The following is an 18,153-nucleotide window of genomic DNA, read 5'->3' on the forward strand; positions in this document are numbered from 1 at the left end:
ATTTCATATGTGATATGCTCAAAGGTATTTCCTGCTCTAAAATAGCTATAATATTTTCAAGCAATTTTAACCTTGTATGTTAAGTGCTTCTGAATTGACAGCAGAAACCATAATAAATGCTCAAAGAAGGACATCTTGGATCAGGACATTATAACTCGACTCACAAAGAATAATATTGAAATATACATTACAAGGGTTTTATTAATAGATACAAAACACAATTTAGGCTCTAAGCAATATTATGAAGAGAGTTTAAATTGCTCAAACATGTTAGACATTAGCAGTAAACTTTTTTCTATTTCTGTTGCCTTATGACTCAATTTATTTTATTCAAGTAACTTGAATTCACTGCTCTTAAAGTTATGACAAACTATACCAATTTGGAAGTGGGTTCTGTTATTAGGAAAACTGAATTTTAAAAAATACAGCAAACCTAAAAAATATCCATTGCTTAGCCCCAAAGAATGACGATATTAGTCTCAGTTTAGGGTGCTATACGGTAATCATGAATATCACAGTGGCTCTGCTGGAGTATCCATGCCTGCGCTCCCTTTACTCATAATATCCAGACAGGTATGGGCATGTGAATCAGGTAGTTAATACTAATGTGAGAACTTGGAGTTTAATGATGAAAATGCTATATAAACATTAAACTAAACATATAAACTAAACAGTAAAAATCATTGCTTCAGGAATTGTGTAGAACTATGTAGAATATAGAACAGGGGGATGGATAATTTACCTCTTCTGTTACAGATCATCTTTTCTGTAAGAGTAAATAAGAGTAACAACAATAATCATCCCCAAATTCTGCAGTAGCTTTATTTTTCTTGAGAGCTGCTTAATAGTTTCACTTTAGGTTGAGATTTTTCATCCCCCACCTATTACCAACGATTTTAATTGTTTCATGATCAACAACATCTAGTTTGTATTGATTTCTGCTTCATTTACTGCAAAGGTTCCCAATTCTGCTACATATTAGAGTCACCTGGTGAGGTTCAAATATTTGCAAGACAGTTCTGGGGCGAGAGGGCTGTGGGCTGGAGACCAGGCACTGGTGTGTCTAAAAGCTCGCCAGGTGATTCTAATGTACAGTTAGGGCTGTGAATCAAGGATTTGCTCCCACAGTTGTTGCCATGGTTGCCATGCCTTCAGTCTTGCCCTCCTCTGACATCCTCTATATGCTGCCAGAATGATCTTCCTGCAATGCCCACAGAATTAAACTCAAGCCTGAGCACAGTGTAAAAGACTCAACATGATCTGCTCTTAAATACCTGACCAGCTGCCTCCCCGCTACTCTCTCTCCCTAGCTCTATCAAGCACTCATTTCCAACACGCCTGCCTCAGCCCCCAGGCCTGACGCTTACTCATCCCTTGCTCTGAAATGCTCTCCACTGTTTATCTGCCTGGAGAACTGCATCTTCTCCATGAAGCCTTTCCTGACACGCTAGCCCCCCTCCTCGGTCAGTGTTCTCAAAGCACGAGTGTATTGGGTTTCACGTTTTTGTTTTTTGACTACTCATATTGAACTGTCATTTTAGAACATATGTCTCTCTCACCTTCATTAGACATTTTTATGAGCAAGGACTGTGTCACATTTGCCACTGTATCCCCAAAACTTAGCACACTGCCTAGCATATACTGGCATTTTGTATTTGCTGAATAAATGAATAAACAGCATATTATACTATTTTCACTTATTATAGACAGAACCGGAGGAGGACTCACATTGGGTTCACTGAAAAATTTAAGCTTGTACTAAATTTTTTTAAAAGACTTAGTATTTATTTAGTAATAGCAATGATAATTACTTTAAAGATTAGTCTTTCAATCAGTGAATTTTACACAGGTTAAAGCCAAAGAAGTTTAATTAAATCCTCAATAGTGCTCTAACAATGATAATCATAGCATCCCCAAACCATACATTTTCAGAATCATCGCCATTGTATACTCACCTTGGACTCAATAAGGGAAGGAAGCCCACTTAATGCCTACCACAAGTTGGCCTAATTTGGCTGTTCCCACCATGTGCCATCTAACCCACAACTCTGGTGAACATGCTTACTTTGTATTTGCTTTCTGATCTGGAAGGGGTGGGAATATGTCCTTTTTTCTTGAAGGTTGTAAAGTGCTTGCACTGAGGACATGGCTTGGTGCTGGAATCAATACGGCCAAGTTCCAAGAAGTACTTGTATTTGATGGAGTCTTCATGCGTTAAGTTATAGATAACCGTTGTCTCTTCCAAGAATTCAAAACATTCTGTGATAGGGCATTTGATTTCCACTTGGCCAAGTTGTACCTGTGTGAAAGAGCAAATGGGAGAGAAAAAAGGTGCCAGTTATTAAGCTTCTCTTCTTTTTTCTTTTTTCATACCGTACTGCTTATTTCATGATTACTGTAAAGGATTATCTGTCATTTTTCATGATTCCTAACATAATAAATGATAATCACTTTGGTACCTATATCAGGCAGTACCAAATAAATAATACTATATAATGTTTCCAAAATGATTGATAGCGTGTTTAAGCATTCTCTATCATTAAATATAATGATAATCAAATATGAGAACTTAAATGGGCCTAAGCCACAGGCTTACCTAGGAAGCAAATTCTCATTCCATCCTCTGGAAACTGCAGGATGAGATAGCATTCAGACAATGAGCCAACTAAAGGAACAGCTAGGATGAAAATGTGTTTCAGATTTTTCAACCTTACTACAGTTTCCTTACTACAACCTTACTCAGCAGTAAACCTAGGGCACATTTAACTACTTTTAAAAGACAAAAAAAGAGGATTTTGAAAGTACGTATATATACTACATCTAGTAGTTTAAAAATCATTGCTAGAGGGCTTCCCTGGTGGCGCAGTGGTTGGGAGTCCGCCTGCTGATGCAGGGGACACGGGTTCGTGCCCCGGTCCGGGAAGATCCCACATGCCGCGGAGCGGCTGGGCCCGTGAGCCATGGCCGCTGGGCCTGCGCGTCCGGAGCCTGTGCTCCGCAACGGGAGAGGCCACAACGGTGAGAGGCCCGCGTACCGCAACAAACAAACAAACAAACAAACAAACAAAAACATTGCTAGAAAAACCCTCTATTTTCCCTGACTCTTCCAGGCAAAGAACATATAACTGTTACCATGTCATCAGAATCATAGGAACAAGTAAGAAAACTAAACCAATCCTAATGCTTTAAAAAAATCCCTATGAGATCTGGCTACTACTGAGGTAATTTATAAAATGAATTTCTTCAAAGAACTGCAGAGTTAGATTAGGAGAGAGGAGAAGGAATATACTGGAATGCTGCATTTACCATTTATTTGGTAGGGGATTCTACAAATGGTTAGCATTAAAAATTACAGTATAAGATTCAAGTACAAAGTGTGGCCACAATTCAATTTTAAAAGATGAAGAAAATAAGCTACTTTGAAAGGAGGAGGACATGGAATTGTTTTCCACAAGTAGTGAGCAAGAACTCTTTATATTCATAGCATCATAATCTCTTTTTGCTCATCTTAGGGTAGCAGAGGGAGGTAGTGAAAGCTCCAAAAGGCAAACAACACTAAACCATTTCTTTTTCACTTGGGTGAACCTGACATTCTGAGAAGGCAAAACACATTGGCCTTAATGAGAAAAGCGCGCTATGAAAATGGAGGGAGGAATGAGGAAAAGCCACGTGATCCAGGGAAAGAAAATCTCTGCAGTGAGCAATTAACAAAACCCCTAAATTCATAGTAACTTTTCTTTTAACTTTGCTGTGTATCTGGCACAGACTTGAGGAAAGGTAGTGAAGAAGCTACAGGCTGAAGGATGCCTGGGAACAATATATTTAATACTAGTAAAAAACATGAACCAGACGGATAATGAAATGAAAAAATCTGGCTTTGGGTAAACCATTTTATTAGTACTGACCTGCTGAAATGTAAGTTGCTCTATCATCTTATGCTACAATTGTACAAAACATAGTCCAGAGAGGTCTTTCAAATATTAGCCCAAAGCAATTTTTTCTACTTTTTTTGATGAGTCTGCTTATAGTTACAATCAGATTTTATTTTTATACTTGTTACAGAGTTATTATAACCCAAATTATGTTTTGTAATAAATTATTTTCAGTTACGGCTGAAGGCAGAGGCTGTACAGATGAACTGGGCTCAGAGCAGGAGAGCAGAGCATGCAGCCATGTTAGGAGTCTGAAGTAGACACCTAAGAAAAGAGAAAACTTCCGTTTTCAGCATGTGAAAGACAAGTTCTTTTCACTCCATATAGAAGGAGTCCACTTGGATCATCTCAAGGGACTCTCGCTTATCGAAGAGCTGCATACTTTGGGGAGTAAGAGCTGGAATGTTTTACTCCCAGGTCAATGTTTTAACCTGGCCTCCCTTGCCTCTAAGTTTATTTATTTTAAGTATATAAATAATAACAATGGAAGCAGTAATTTCACAACCACCCAGAGAGTCGGGTCGTATAGAAATGGACCGTGGTATAGGGACCAGAACCATCCAAGGCAGCTCAAGGGAGAGAGTAATCTGGTTACTCTTCCTGCAGTGGGTGTTCATTACCACACCACACTGGGACACCTACCATCTAACGTCCAACCAAGTGCCTTTTCTTCTTCAGTGTCTCTCAAATCTGCCTGTAAGTCTATTCTATTTCCATAGCACACACAATTTCCTTATGCTTCACACCCTCTGCATTTTGCGTATTCCATACCTTCTCTTCTCTCTGAAAGCTCCAAAATCCCTACCCCACTACACTGAGCCAAATGATCTCGTATTTTATTAAACAGACAGAAGCAATATGATCACATTCCTTTATCTTCCACTACAAACTCTCCCAATCTATGTCTGTCTCCATCTTTTCTGTCTTCCCTCCTTTTTTTTGTATTCTTCCCTGTTATTTTTTTTTAAGGATCATGCAGCTTGATCTATTCTCTTCATCAGATTTTTTTACAGCTTTTTAAAAAAAATTTTATTTATTTATTTATTTATTTGGCTGCTTCGGGTCTTGGTGGCAGTACTCGGGATCTTCGTTGTGGCCTGAGGGATCTTTAGTTGCAGCATGTGAACTCTTAGCTGCAGCATGTGGAATTTAGTTCCCTGACCAGGGATCAAACCCAGGCCCCCTGTATTAGGAGCGTGGAGTTTTAGCCATTGGACCACCAGAGAAGTCCCAAGTCTTCCCTTTTTTTTAGCTTTTATGTTTTTCTTTCTTTGTTTTTAATTTTTATTTTATATTGGAATATAGTTGATTTACAATATTGTGTTAGTTTTAGGTGTACAGCAAAGTGATTTAGTCATACAGATACATATATCTATTCTTTTTCAGATTCTTTTCCCATATAGGTTATTACAGAGTATTCAGTGGAGTTCCCTGTGCTATACAGTAGGTCCTTGCTGATTATTTTGTATATAGTAGTGTGTATATGTTAATCCCAACCTCCTAGTTTATTTCTGTCTTCCCTCCTTTTATAGCATAAGGCCTGAATCTACTTCCAGGACAACTGCATGAGTCTCTTGAAGTGTTTGTTGAGAATTCAAATTTCCTGGCCCACCTACGGCTTATACAATTTGAATTATTGCTGGTAAGCTAATATTTGGCAGTTTGGAACAATTACTCATACAATCCTTTGAATTACTCATACTTCTTCATACTAACAATATCCCCTTTTTCATAATAAAATGCTACTCATGACCTATGCAATCTCTTGGCCTCTACATGTCTATCTTTTCCGAATAATTGCCTCAATTTCCGAATAACTTCCTCAAAAGATCACTAAAAACCAATAATCATGATTAAGCAAAGTGCATTCATTTATTTATTCAACAAGGTACATATTTCATCAATTCATAAGTATTTCAGTATGGGTCTAAAGAAAATAAGATCTTTAAAAAACATAATCACGATACCAAATATTTTCTAAAATGACAATAATTCTTTAATTTCAATTTAACAGTTTCAATAACATCATCTAACTTCTATTTATAGGATTTTATGTACTTAACATCCTTAAAACAAAGGTCTAAATTTCTGTTGCGGTCAATGCTAATACTACTATTTATATCACTGAAAAATATGCCCTCTAATTCTGAACAAAAATATGTCCATTCTTGTAAGACAAAATTACTTAATTCTAAAACAATCTCCAAGGGTGTTAGTAAGAGACACAATTATCCACTAGATAATTATCCACTACCTCAAGCTAGATGGCTAATTTGTCACTTGGGAGAACTCAAAAGTAATTTAATGCCACAACCACAGGTGAGAGAAACCACTGGAAAAGTGACAGATTAATTAATTAACTCTTTCAAAAAACAAAAAGAGAGAAAATATAAACCTTGGATTCGAAGCTCAGTTTATCAAATGCATGGTTTATGAATTTGATCTTGGTTTTAAGTGTTGATCATGATAGTTTACAGTGTGCCTTGGTCTTTTGTTCACTTAATACCAAGGGATTTCAGATTTCCTCTATCATTAAAAAGGAACATATTAATATGGCAGAGGAGAAGAGAATACCACAACAAAAGCAATAACAATAGTCGTGAAATGTATGCAGCACCTCCTCCATGCCAGGCACTGTTAGAAGCACTTTCTGTGCATTAATTACTTTGTGGCAGAGAGGCACAGTCATTTTTAGGTTCTACATTTCTCCATAAGGCTGCTTTACTGATAAATATGCTTCTTTGTTTACTCAGCAGGTATTACAGAGCGTTGTGCTAGATGCCTTTGATTTTTTTTAAAAACTAATGAAAACCATCAAGTCAAATATCCCAGAAGTTCTCTCAACCCCAAGCAAGAAAAATATAAAGAAAATCCACTTAGGCACATCAAGTAAAAGTGCCAAGTACCAAATACAAAGGAAGTATCTTAAAAGCAACAGAGGAAAAAGACATTCCCACATAGAACACTTCAGCCCCAGGTCCCTTGCTGGTAAATTCTACTGAGAATTTAAGGATGAAATAACACTGATATTACAAAACTACTCTTAGTGAATAGTGATAAAAAGGGGGGGAAAAAAGGGGGGGGGATCACTATTCAGGTTGTTTTATGAGGCCAGCATAATCATGATACCAAAACCTGATAAGGACATTTCAAGAAAGGAAAACTACTGACTAATCTCTTTGTAAACACAAATGCAAAAATCCTAAACAAAACATTAACAAACCAATCTAGACAATACATGAAAAAGATAATATATCATAATCAAAGTGGGCTTATTCCAAAAATGCAAGATTGGTTTAACATTCAAAAATCAATTGCTATAACTCACACATTAATAAAATAAAGGAGAAACATCATATGATTATCTCAATAGAAAGAGGAAAGGTTATCTGATAAATTCAACATTCATGCATGTTAAAATCTTAGCAAACTAGGATGAAAATTCCTTAATCTAATAACGAGTATATATAAGAAAATCTACAGTAAACCTAACACTCAATGGTGAAATATTGAAAGCTTTTTTCTTAAGACTGGAAATTGGGTGAGTACGCACTGCCACCATTACTAAATATTGACTAGAGCTAGCCAATGCAAGAAGAGAAAAAGAAAAATGAAAATAAAATAATTAGAAATGAAGATATAAAATCCCCCATTTTTTGCAGATTGCATAATTGTATATGCAGAAAATCCAACATAATCTACAGATAAACTATTAGGATAAATAAGTGAATTTAGAAAATTTGCTGAATAGGTCAATACACAAAAATCAAACTTACTTCCATACACTAGTAACAAGCAATTTCAAAATAATATTTAAGAAAAAGTATCACTTATAACATATTAAAAACATCAAATATGAATAAATGCAACAAACAATGTTCAATACCCCTGTATAGAAATATCTGAAATATTTTTGGGAAAATGGAAAGAAGCAAATTAATGGAGAAATATATCAAGTTCTTGAACTGGAAGATTCATTAAAGATGTAAATATGGTCCATATTGACCTACAGATTCCAGGCCATCTTAATAAAATTCCCAGCAATTTTCTCTCTCTCTTTCTCACTCTCCCTCTTGCTCTCTCTCTCTCTTTTTCGAGGGGAATCATCTTCTAATTCAAAATTAGAAGATGATTCTAAAACTATATTAATTACAATAGTGTGATGCTGGCACAAGGATAGATAAGGATAGATATCAGAAAAATAGAACAGAAAAGGAGTACAGAACAGAACCACTTACATACGAACACTCGATGTTTCGAAATTATAGAGCAGTGGGGACAATGTTATTCTTCAATAAAGTGTGCTGGGTCACTTAAATATCTATTAAAAAAATATGTTTGATTCCTACCCCAAACCAGGTAGACTGTAGCTATAATTATAAAAGGTGAAACAATAAAACTTCTAAAGATGGTCAAGAAGAATATCTTCATGTCCTTAGGGAAGGGAAAGATTGCTTACACATGACACTAAAAAAACTCACCATTTAAAAAAAGTGATAAATTTGACTAAGTAAAATGTAAAACTTCTGTTCATCAATAGATACTGTTAAGAGAATGAAAATGCAAATGAGAATTGGAAAAGATACTTGCAATATGTAAAGAATAAGGTTCTGCTTATCCAGAATACATAAAGAGCCCTTCCAAATCAGTAAAAAAAAAGGCAGACAACCAACCCAACAGATAAATGGTCAAGAGGATGTTCAAGTGACCAATAAACATGAAAATACGTTTAACTTCATGAGTTGTCAGGGAAATGAACATTAAAACCAAAATGACATGGAATTTTGAAGGAATTAATTAATTGAGCTCTCATAACTCTCAAAGATTCAGCAAAATAATGTTTAAATAGTTAAAACAATAACTATACAATTAGTACAGTATTAATTTTCTATTCAATCATGCCAAATGTATTTTTCTATAGACAGTCCTCCTTTATGTTACTTAAACTTCTTTCTTCTTTCCTCACTACCCAAACTTTCATGCTCCCTTATCCACTTAAGTAAAATTTTATCCAATAGGTGAATTGCACATTCAGATTTGGGAACTCAAGCAGTAAAAACTGTTTCTTAATATGTGGAAAGAATTATAAACTTAATCCAATTTTTCTCCTTGAAAAGCACACTGAGATATATTATTAGGTTTAAGCAAACAATTTTTTAGGATTCTATAGCTTATCTTGATTCTTTAAGAAGATAACACCCAAATTCTAATCCATCCTCAAAGAATATTAATAAGGAGGGCTTTTTCAATGCAAATCACTGAGTAAGTATTTAGACTGAGAGAGAAATGCATAATGTGTGCTCAGATAAACAGAATGCGTACATATTCATTTAACTATAATCAATTTTACCTTTTGAAAGATAGAAATTTTAGAACAGGCTAGATATTTGGATACACTAGAGAGGGAAATATTTCTAAAAGAAAAAAATTTGAGCTTACTTTGTTTAAATGTTGTCCACTCTTTTTCATCATTACACTCATTTAAATCAGATATTCCAATTTATTACAATCAGAAAATAAAGATACTACATAGGTAATTTATGAAAAGAACCCTGGAATGGAAATCAGATATAGGATTCTGGTGTTATTAGTATTTATGTGGCTGCATGTCCTTGAGTTCCAGGGACACACACAACCAAATCTCTTAGAGATGGACTGATTCACCTTTAGGATTCCCTACTGGCGCTAAAATTGTATAATTATAATATATGCTCTAACTTACAAAAAGTGTATGTAAGCTCTAAAGCTTTAGCTCTAGCTTAAAAAGCTGTAGAGGTTAATAGTTAAAAGAGTAGATTCCAGACTCAAATTGGCTCTGCTCCTTACTACTAGTTGCTAAATCTTTCTCTTGCCCAGCATCTGTATCTGTAAAAATCGGAATTTACCAATCGAATTTGGTTGTTTAGAGGATTGTATGAGTTGACTTACATAAAATACCTGGAACAGTACCTGATAGGGATACTCAATAAAAGTTTGCTAATATTTACCTTTGTTGATATTCAGAAAGCAGTATTTCACAAAATTAATTTCAGAAATTAGAAACTCTTTTATGCTTATTTCTTATATAAGGAGAACATTTTAAATTCTGTAATCATCCGTAATTCATAATTCAGTACTCTCATTCATAATTCAGTGTTCTTCCTCCAAAAGCGTATATGTAAAGGAAGATAACTAAAAGTACAAATTACATGAATATACTGTAGAACGGAATGCTGAGATACAAAAGAAAAACAAATCATATACATTTACATCAAAGGTGTCCCCATTTTAAAAATAAATTTAACCAAGAATGGAAATACAGATGCATAATTATGGAAATGTACATATATAGTTCACATTAATAGACATAAAATAGCTTTGGAAATATTTTAGTCAATCCAGTACCACAGATTAATAATCAGTATTACTCTAGTGGGAGAGGGAAACCTTAAATTTTGTTTTACTCAGAGGTTTAATTTCAGTTAAAAGGGGCAAGTGAAAATTTCAGAGACTAGAAACAACTTTGGAAGCTTTAAAAAAATATATTACAAAGCTCACAAGAGACCTTTTATAACTTCTCTCTCCCCCTCTTCATTGGTGTCTTTCCCTTGGCTTTCAAACTATGCTTAAATATCCTAAAAATGCCAAAAGCAAACAAAAGCAAAAGCCATCGGTGGTTTAGTTATGGAAAAGTATTTTGCCCTTCCACAAATCATACTAAATTCGTTTAACAAGTCTGAAAAGTGACATAAGAAAGCAAAATTTTGCAGATACAGGTGATTTTGAGGATTTATGAGTATTAGTGCCCAGTTAGAGCCACTGACTCAAGTGTGGGTATATTTAAGGTACTGGATTCAAGGAAAATTATTGCAAAACAGACATGTCAGCCCAGACATGGGTAATGTAGTAGCTCCTCCAGTTTTTTCCCCTGTACACACCAAGGTAATTTTAATTCTCTCTTGGGTCTTGTAGCATGTTTACCCACTGTTCTTGGTAAGGGATTGTTAAATGCTTGAAGATAGCTGTCATGTCCCTTCAGTCTTTTTTCTCAGGAAAACATCCCACTTCTTTAACTATTCCTCACCTATTGTTTGAAGATTTTCCTTCTTCCTACGTTGCTGGTTTGTAAAAGTGTGATACCCAGAAACCAAAGCCATCATGCAGGTGTGGTCTGGCTACTGGGGAAACAGGATTATCCTCAACCACAGTAAACTGAAAGCAAGGAAAAGGAAAAGAAAAAAGTCCTCAGGAATTATAAGTTACCAAAATGAACCCAAGAAGAAGAAGAAAATGTGAATGGGCCAAGTATAATAGAAGACATGAGGGTATGTCTTCTTCTAGGAAGGCCATCTATTTCCTAGATTTTCACCTTTGTTGCAACTGAATATTCTCTCACTGAGAATATTCTTGATGAAAAATAATATTCTCTTTCTCTCTGTGGTTTTTATTTCTTTCCTTATCTTGTCTCTTTCTCATTTTCATTACTTTTACTTTGGTCCCTAAATCAGGCTCCCCAAACAATTAATCTTTTGTTTCTTAAAATAATTAGCTTTGGGCTTGCTTATCCTTCATATTGCTTTTTTCTCTTTTAGTTTTCCTTTCTTTTGATTTTTACATTTAGTATTATGCTCTCCCTGCTTTTGTCTCATTTTGTTATTCTTTTTCTAGTTTCTTATGATCACTTTGTTTTCTGCTTTCTCTTTAGTAATGAATATAGTTTTTGCTACGTTCCAAAAATTTTGGTATGAAATGTTCTCTCTTCATTATTTTCTAGGCAGTTTATAGTCTGTTTTTACTTCCTATTTGTTTCTTAATTTCTATGCAGTTAAAACTTTCTTTGGTAACTTTTTTTCTAAAATTTACTTGATTATGAATAGAGTAGGTAGACTGTAAAAACTATTAATTTTGATGTATTAAGGTTCTTTTCTAGCCAATTACATAATCTTTTAAAAATTTTTTTTGATATTAAAAATATTTAATCAAGAGAAGTAAGATTCTATATAGATTTCTATTAAATCACAGCTTTGATGATTTAAGTCAACTTCTCTATGGGCTCATTAATTTATCTACTCAATCTGATTCTGAAAGAGGAATATTGAAATTGCTTACTATAATTTTTTTCAAATTATCTTTGCACTTCTAGTTTTTATATTTTTGGTTTATATGTTTGACTGCAGTGTTTCTTGGTGCATACAGGCTTGTGACATATCTTCATAAATAGTCTTCTATCTGGTGTTTTTACATTTAAATTCTACCTCAACCTCATCAGAAATTAATACTATCACTTCCTCTTTTTATTGTCATTTTCCTCCTATGGCTCTGCTCATTTCTTCTCACCTCAACTTCATTTTAAATCACTTTGCTGGAAATGATTCTATGGATTAATTAAATACTCAAATATTTATTCAGTGTCTACCATGGACAAGACACTCTACTAGCTACTGGGGGGAATTTAAAAATGAATAAACTACCTTCAAGCAATTTTCAGTTTATTAGGGGAGAGAGACTTGGGCATAAATAACCACGGTTCAGGCGGAGAAGCACAAAGGAGAACTGGGTTTGACTGCTCATGGAAAAGAAGGTATTTTAGTTAAACTATGAAGAATGAAAAGGATCGCAATGAGTAGATTTGACTATGTCTTATTTCTTAAATAGAAAAAAATGAAAAATAATATGAAATACATATCTGATAATGTTAGGTCAGAAAACATAATAAACATTGCATTTGTATATTATAAATATGTAAAAGCATATATGAAAAACATATAAACTGAGAGGGAAGAAGAAAGAATTACTAAAACGATTTTTCAGGTTGTGGAATTATTTTTTTCTTATTTAATGTTCTAGTATTGGTTTTTTAAAATAAATTTATTTATTTTTGGGGGGGCATGTTGGGTCTTCGTTGCTGTGCACGGGCTTTCTCTAGTTGCAGTGAGCGGGGGCTACTCTTTGTTGCGGTGCGCGGGCTTCTCATTGTCGTGGCTTCTTTTGTTGCGGAGCACGGGCTCTAGGCGCGCAGTCTTCAGTAGTTGTGGCATGTGGGCTCAGTAGTTGTGGCTTGCGGGCTCTAGAGCGCAGGCTCAGTAGTTGTGGCACACGGGCTTAGTTGCTCCGCGGCATGTGGGATCTTCCGGGTCGAAGGCTCAAACCTGTGTTCCTTGCATTGGCAGGCAGATTCTTAACCACTGCACTACCAGGGAAGCCCAATGTTCTAGTATTTTTGTTACAATTTTTATCATTCAGTAATTTTTTTTTGCATCAGTGTTTTCTGACTCTTAATAGGTGACAGATACAGAATGGACAGCAACACCAGTAAACCAAAACTTTGCACTGGTCTTGAAAACAAGAGAGAATACTGAGAATTATGGGTCTAGGATTTTACTTATCAAAACTAAATTATGAACATTATTTAAGTTTGTTTCTGAACACACTTGGTGGTCTAAGTTTATAGCCTCTACCATTGCACTGATGGATTCTGGGCTCTGTCCTAACCCTCTGCAGGGTGCAGTGGAGAAAGCAGACATTTCATTAAGTCAACTAAACCCTGTGGGAATCTCATTCCACACAGTCCTGCCATCATCACAGCTACTTCACAAAAACCAACATTCCTTTCACGGAGCTCATGTCAAAATAGTTTGTTTTTTGCTTTTTTAAAAAAAAATAATATCCAGAAACCTTTCTTCTTGAAACTTGTTTAACAAATAGAACAACAAAATCACTCCTTACGATACTACTTGTAAACCTGGAGGTAGTCCAAGTTTGACAAACTTTAAAAATACATGTTCTGTATTTTTATTCACAGCCATTTCAATATTTGGTGGGGTTTTTTTTCCCCTACAGGTTTTGGTCTTTCAATACTGGCAAGCATCAGTGCTTTCCTAGACTTTAACCCAAGTTAACATCATTTTTAACTTAAAAAGAGCAATTTCAACAGAGCCTTTTCATGCCAAAAACAAAGTATCTTTGTGCACCATGCACCCAATTCTAGGAATAGTCTGTTCATTACCTGGAGTTTTTAGATTCGAGAAAGAAAAATATAATTCCATTCTTGGCTTCTATTCATTATTTCCAGATACAAAACACTGTTTAGTGTAGAGTGACCAAATTTTCCTTTCTGTCTCCCAGGAATAAAGTTAAAATGTATATGAATATGAAAAGAGAAAAAAAATGTGTTTTTTTAAATAAAAAGTGTCTTCTCTTTTGATGTTTGAATTTTAATACCTCCAAAGTAGGGAGAAATCTTTGCCTAGGAGTATAGAAATCTCTTTTAAAAATATGATTGAGCTAGAGAGGTATCCAAAAAGGCTAGCCTGGTGAATGAAAAGTTTTGTGGTTAGAGTGAAAAAGGGTTGGAATACCTGGTATACCCACAGTGTTAAATGTCTTGATTTACTGCACATACACTTGAGAAAACCCCATCCTGCTTCAACTGAGCTTCTTTTCTTTAGGAGACTACAGTACAATGATGAAAACCTCTTGACTTTGCTGCTGGCCAACGAGGTAAATACTGCTCTTGCATTAGAACGGAGACTGCTCAAATGAGATTGTTTTCATTGAAATAACAAATCACTTAAGAAAATTAGCTAAGATAAAGTATAGAGGAAGATGGTAAAACAGAGACCACAACAGAAGACTGTGAACTATACGGAAAGAGTAGAACACATCACCATATTCTAACAGAGAAAATAATCATAAGTAAAAATGAAATTCAAGTTGTTTTTAAAAACCCTTATACTTGGGCTTCCCTGGTGGCGCAGTGGCTGAGAGTCCGCCTGCCGATACAGGGGACGCGGGTTCATGCCCCGCGGAGTGGCTGGGCCCGTGAGCCATGGCCGCTGGGCCTGCGTGTCCGGAGCCTGTGCTCCACAACGGGAGAGGCCACAACAATGAGAGGTCCACATACCGCAAAAAAAAAGAAAAAAAAAAAAAAAAAGGAAAAATTGTAAAGGGAGAAAAATAATTTAGAAGTTTTTTATAAAGCACTTATGAATACTATATAAAAATACTTTATATATATACTAATACTGTTTTGTATTAGTACTATTTCCAGTTTTATTATATGTTCTTACCTCATTTTTATATTGAATTACAATAAATTTTGCCATTATATTCCAGAAGTTAAATCCTCTTAGAACTACTCAGAGTGTATATATATATATATGTATATCAGGGGATCCTAACCTGGGATCCTGAAATTATCTTTTACTATTACTATTACTTTACTGTTACTCTTTGCATGTGAAAAAAATGCTACTGTACTATGAGTACATTGTGGTTCTTTTGTATTTGTTTTAATTTTTTTCATCCAGTAAGGGAGACAGATTTGGGCAGTTAAATCATTTACATACCCACCTGTTCTTCCATGAAATCAAGGGTCATCCAGGAAAGCAATGCGATTCTTAGAGAGTTTAGGGATTGCATACGGAAAACTGCCTACTAAAAAGACTCAACTGATAAACATCTAACTTTGATTCTTTTTTTGTGTGAGAAAGGTTTTTAATATTTGTTTTAGTTTTGTCCTCTCAAAACAGGAATGCCCAGTGCCTTTTGTCATTCTTTCTACCACAGAAAAGTGGAGCTCTGATGACATGTTCGTGCTCTATAGTAAAGGCTTAAATTGTAAACCTTCCTGAAACTTCTGGTATTGTCACAGTGAACTGAATGATGGTGATGATGACAGCAGCAGCTAATACTTATTGAAGCTTTAATCCAAACCCAGTCACTGCCAGAGCCTGGACACGTTGTCACTAAGCAAGCCCCTCCCTGCAGATGCCTCTCCAGACTTGGCAAAATTAGTCACCTGGAATAATAATGCCATGTCGCTAGAGGCCACCCAGAATTCTTAAATGCCTAATGAAAAGCAGTACATGCCTTTCGAAACATGATACTTGGATGAGCATAAGCAGTCTGTAGACAAGCAGATGGTCCCAAGCACATCTGGGCTCTCATCATTGAGCAGCAGCCTTTTTCTGGGTCCCTCTAGGTCACTCCTTCTTTACCTATGAAACAGTTCTAATTTCCACCTCCTCCTCAAGTCCTCACCCCAACCTTTCCTTTCAGGTGACTGATACACACGCAATCAACAACCTCACTCCCACTTGACACGGTAAAATATAATGTGTTCAGCTGAGAACCCCTTCAACTTTCTGTTCCCCATACATTCTCTTCCACCCTTCCTTCCTCTTTGGTAGAAAGCAAGACCTTCCAAGCTTCTCAAGATGAATATTTCTACCTGCCTTGTCAGGAATCTCAACTCTCTCTGGTAACTTCAGACAATCAAGCATGTGATTCAAGCATGTGAATCAAGATGTGCTCAAGTTTCTCCCATCAAAAAAGCAAAATGAAATAAAAACTCATTAGGACCCCTATATGCCTTAGTCTCTACATCTTAGTTTCCCTCCATTTTTCAGCCAAGCTAACTGAAAGATTATTTAATGTTCTTGTCTCTGTGTCCACATTTAAAAACCCACTACAATCTGTCTCACCCCTCCACTTTAAGTCACTCTCTACAAAATTACCAGTGACCTTCTCCTTCCTAACTGCCCTCATGAATCCTTATCTTACTTGCCTCCTCTGCAGCACTGACCCTGCTGACCTCTGCTTCTTTCTTGACCCCTAGGACATCACATTCTCTTGGTTCTCAGTACTTCCTTCTGTCCCTTTTGTGAATTCTTCCTATGTCTATCTCTTAAAACTTCCTGGGTTTCCAAGGCTCTGTTTATTACAGATTGTTCTCTGAGAGTTATTCCTTCACCCCTATGGTTTCAAGTCCACACATATGCAGAAGGCTTCCCCACGTAAACCTCCAGCCCAAATCTCTCTACTGAGCTTCTGATATCTACATGCAATTACTTACTTGATGTCTTCAGTCACATACCTCAAACTCAGCCTAAAACCAAACTCATCACCTCCCCATCTCTCCCTGACAGCCCACTGTCCTTCATGTTCCTTATTCCTGTGAGTGGCACAGAAACCAGAAAACAAGGTATTCTCTCTCCTGACTTTTCTTTGCCTGTCTCTCCCTCAACCAATCAATCAACAAAATTCCATTTTATTCATACTTCAAAGAACCATTTATATCTTTTGATCTCCACTGCCATGAAGTTAGCCCAGGCTCTGGAGTACTCTTTCTAAAACACAAATCTGGTCATGATACTCCACTAATTAAAATTTCAATGATGATAACTTTGTGCTTCAGGATTAAGTGAAAACCCCTTTGTATATGAAATAAAGATCCAATTAATGATTTGATGGCTTTTCTGGATTCCCTTTAGCCATTGCCCCATCGCAAGCTATGCCCCAGTCATACACTAGTTTGCCTCTAGAACCTGCTGTTCCTTCTACCTAGGACATGATTCATGCACATGCGTCTTGCCTAAATTCTGCAGGTCTTAGCTTAGACGTCAAATCTGTAGCAGCCTGTGCTCATTCCTGTCATTTTATGTATCCCATTACAGACTGATTGCTTGTATTTTCCATTATCCTATAAATTTTTTTGAGGGCAGAAACTCTCCCTTGTTTATTCTTGCATTTCATATACCTGACTCACTACCTGGCACAGGGTAGGTGCTTAATGAATATTTGCTGAAATTCCAAAAGAGGTTAATATAACTAGTGTTGGTTTTCCAGGTAGTTTTCAGGTAATGGATCTCTAGCCACAGAAGGCTAAGGGTCAAGCAGGGAGCACAGATAGAGATGATAAAGGGGAGCACGGGGCCACTAGCCCAGGGGAAGCACTAATTATACGGGAGGAAATGTGATTTTATTTGTTTTGTCTAGTGTATACTGTAGGCTTGTAGGAAGAATAATTAATGTGCTGTTCTGGATCATTCTAAGGGGTTCTGGGAGGGAGGGGGGTGACAGTCAAATTAGCCTTGATCAATAGCTCTAAGAAGATAAAAAGATCAGTTATAACTACCAGGGCAGAGAACTCACATGGGCTGGAAGCCCAGCCTTCCTTAAGGGGAAGAGACACATCCTTGACTGGACACAGGCTCAACTACTGTACCCAACATGTTAATGGAAAGAAAAAAGGCTGGGATGTAGGAAAGGAAACACTTCTGGGCCTCTCTAATGGTCAGCCCATCCTTCCTAGTCCAACTCCTCTAAAGTGTCCCTAGGCTGCTCCGATTAAGGGGCACTGATTTTTTTTTTTTTTTTTTTTGCTTTTGTTTGAATGCACTAGCTGCCAGCAGTGTTACTGGCTGACCAAAATTTCACTAGATCCTTACTATATATAATG

General features: G+C 36.1%; 1 protein-coding gene across 4 annotated transcripts in view; it reads right to left on the reverse strand.

Moving 5' to 3' along the window:
• RNF217 (ring finger protein 217) overlaps positions 1–18,153 on the reverse strand; it is a 141,368-nt gene that overhangs the window by 55,960 nt on the left and 67,255 nt on the right. For all 4 annotated transcript variants that reach the window (XM_060168163.1, XM_060168161.1, XM_060168160.1 and 1 more), the window contains exon 2: positions 2,066–2,299. In XM_060168163.1, coding sequence (XP_060024146.1) covers positions 2,066–2,299 — 234 coding nt within the window. The remainder of the gene's footprint in view (positions 1–2,065; positions 2,300–18,153) is intronic.

The sequence above is a fragment of the Lagenorhynchus albirostris genome, chromosome 12, assembly GCF_949774975.1.
Source record: "Lagenorhynchus albirostris chromosome 12, mLagAlb1.1, whole genome shotgun sequence".
NCBI lineage: Eukaryota > Metazoa > Chordata > Mammalia > Artiodactyla > Delphinidae > Lagenorhynchus > Lagenorhynchus albirostris.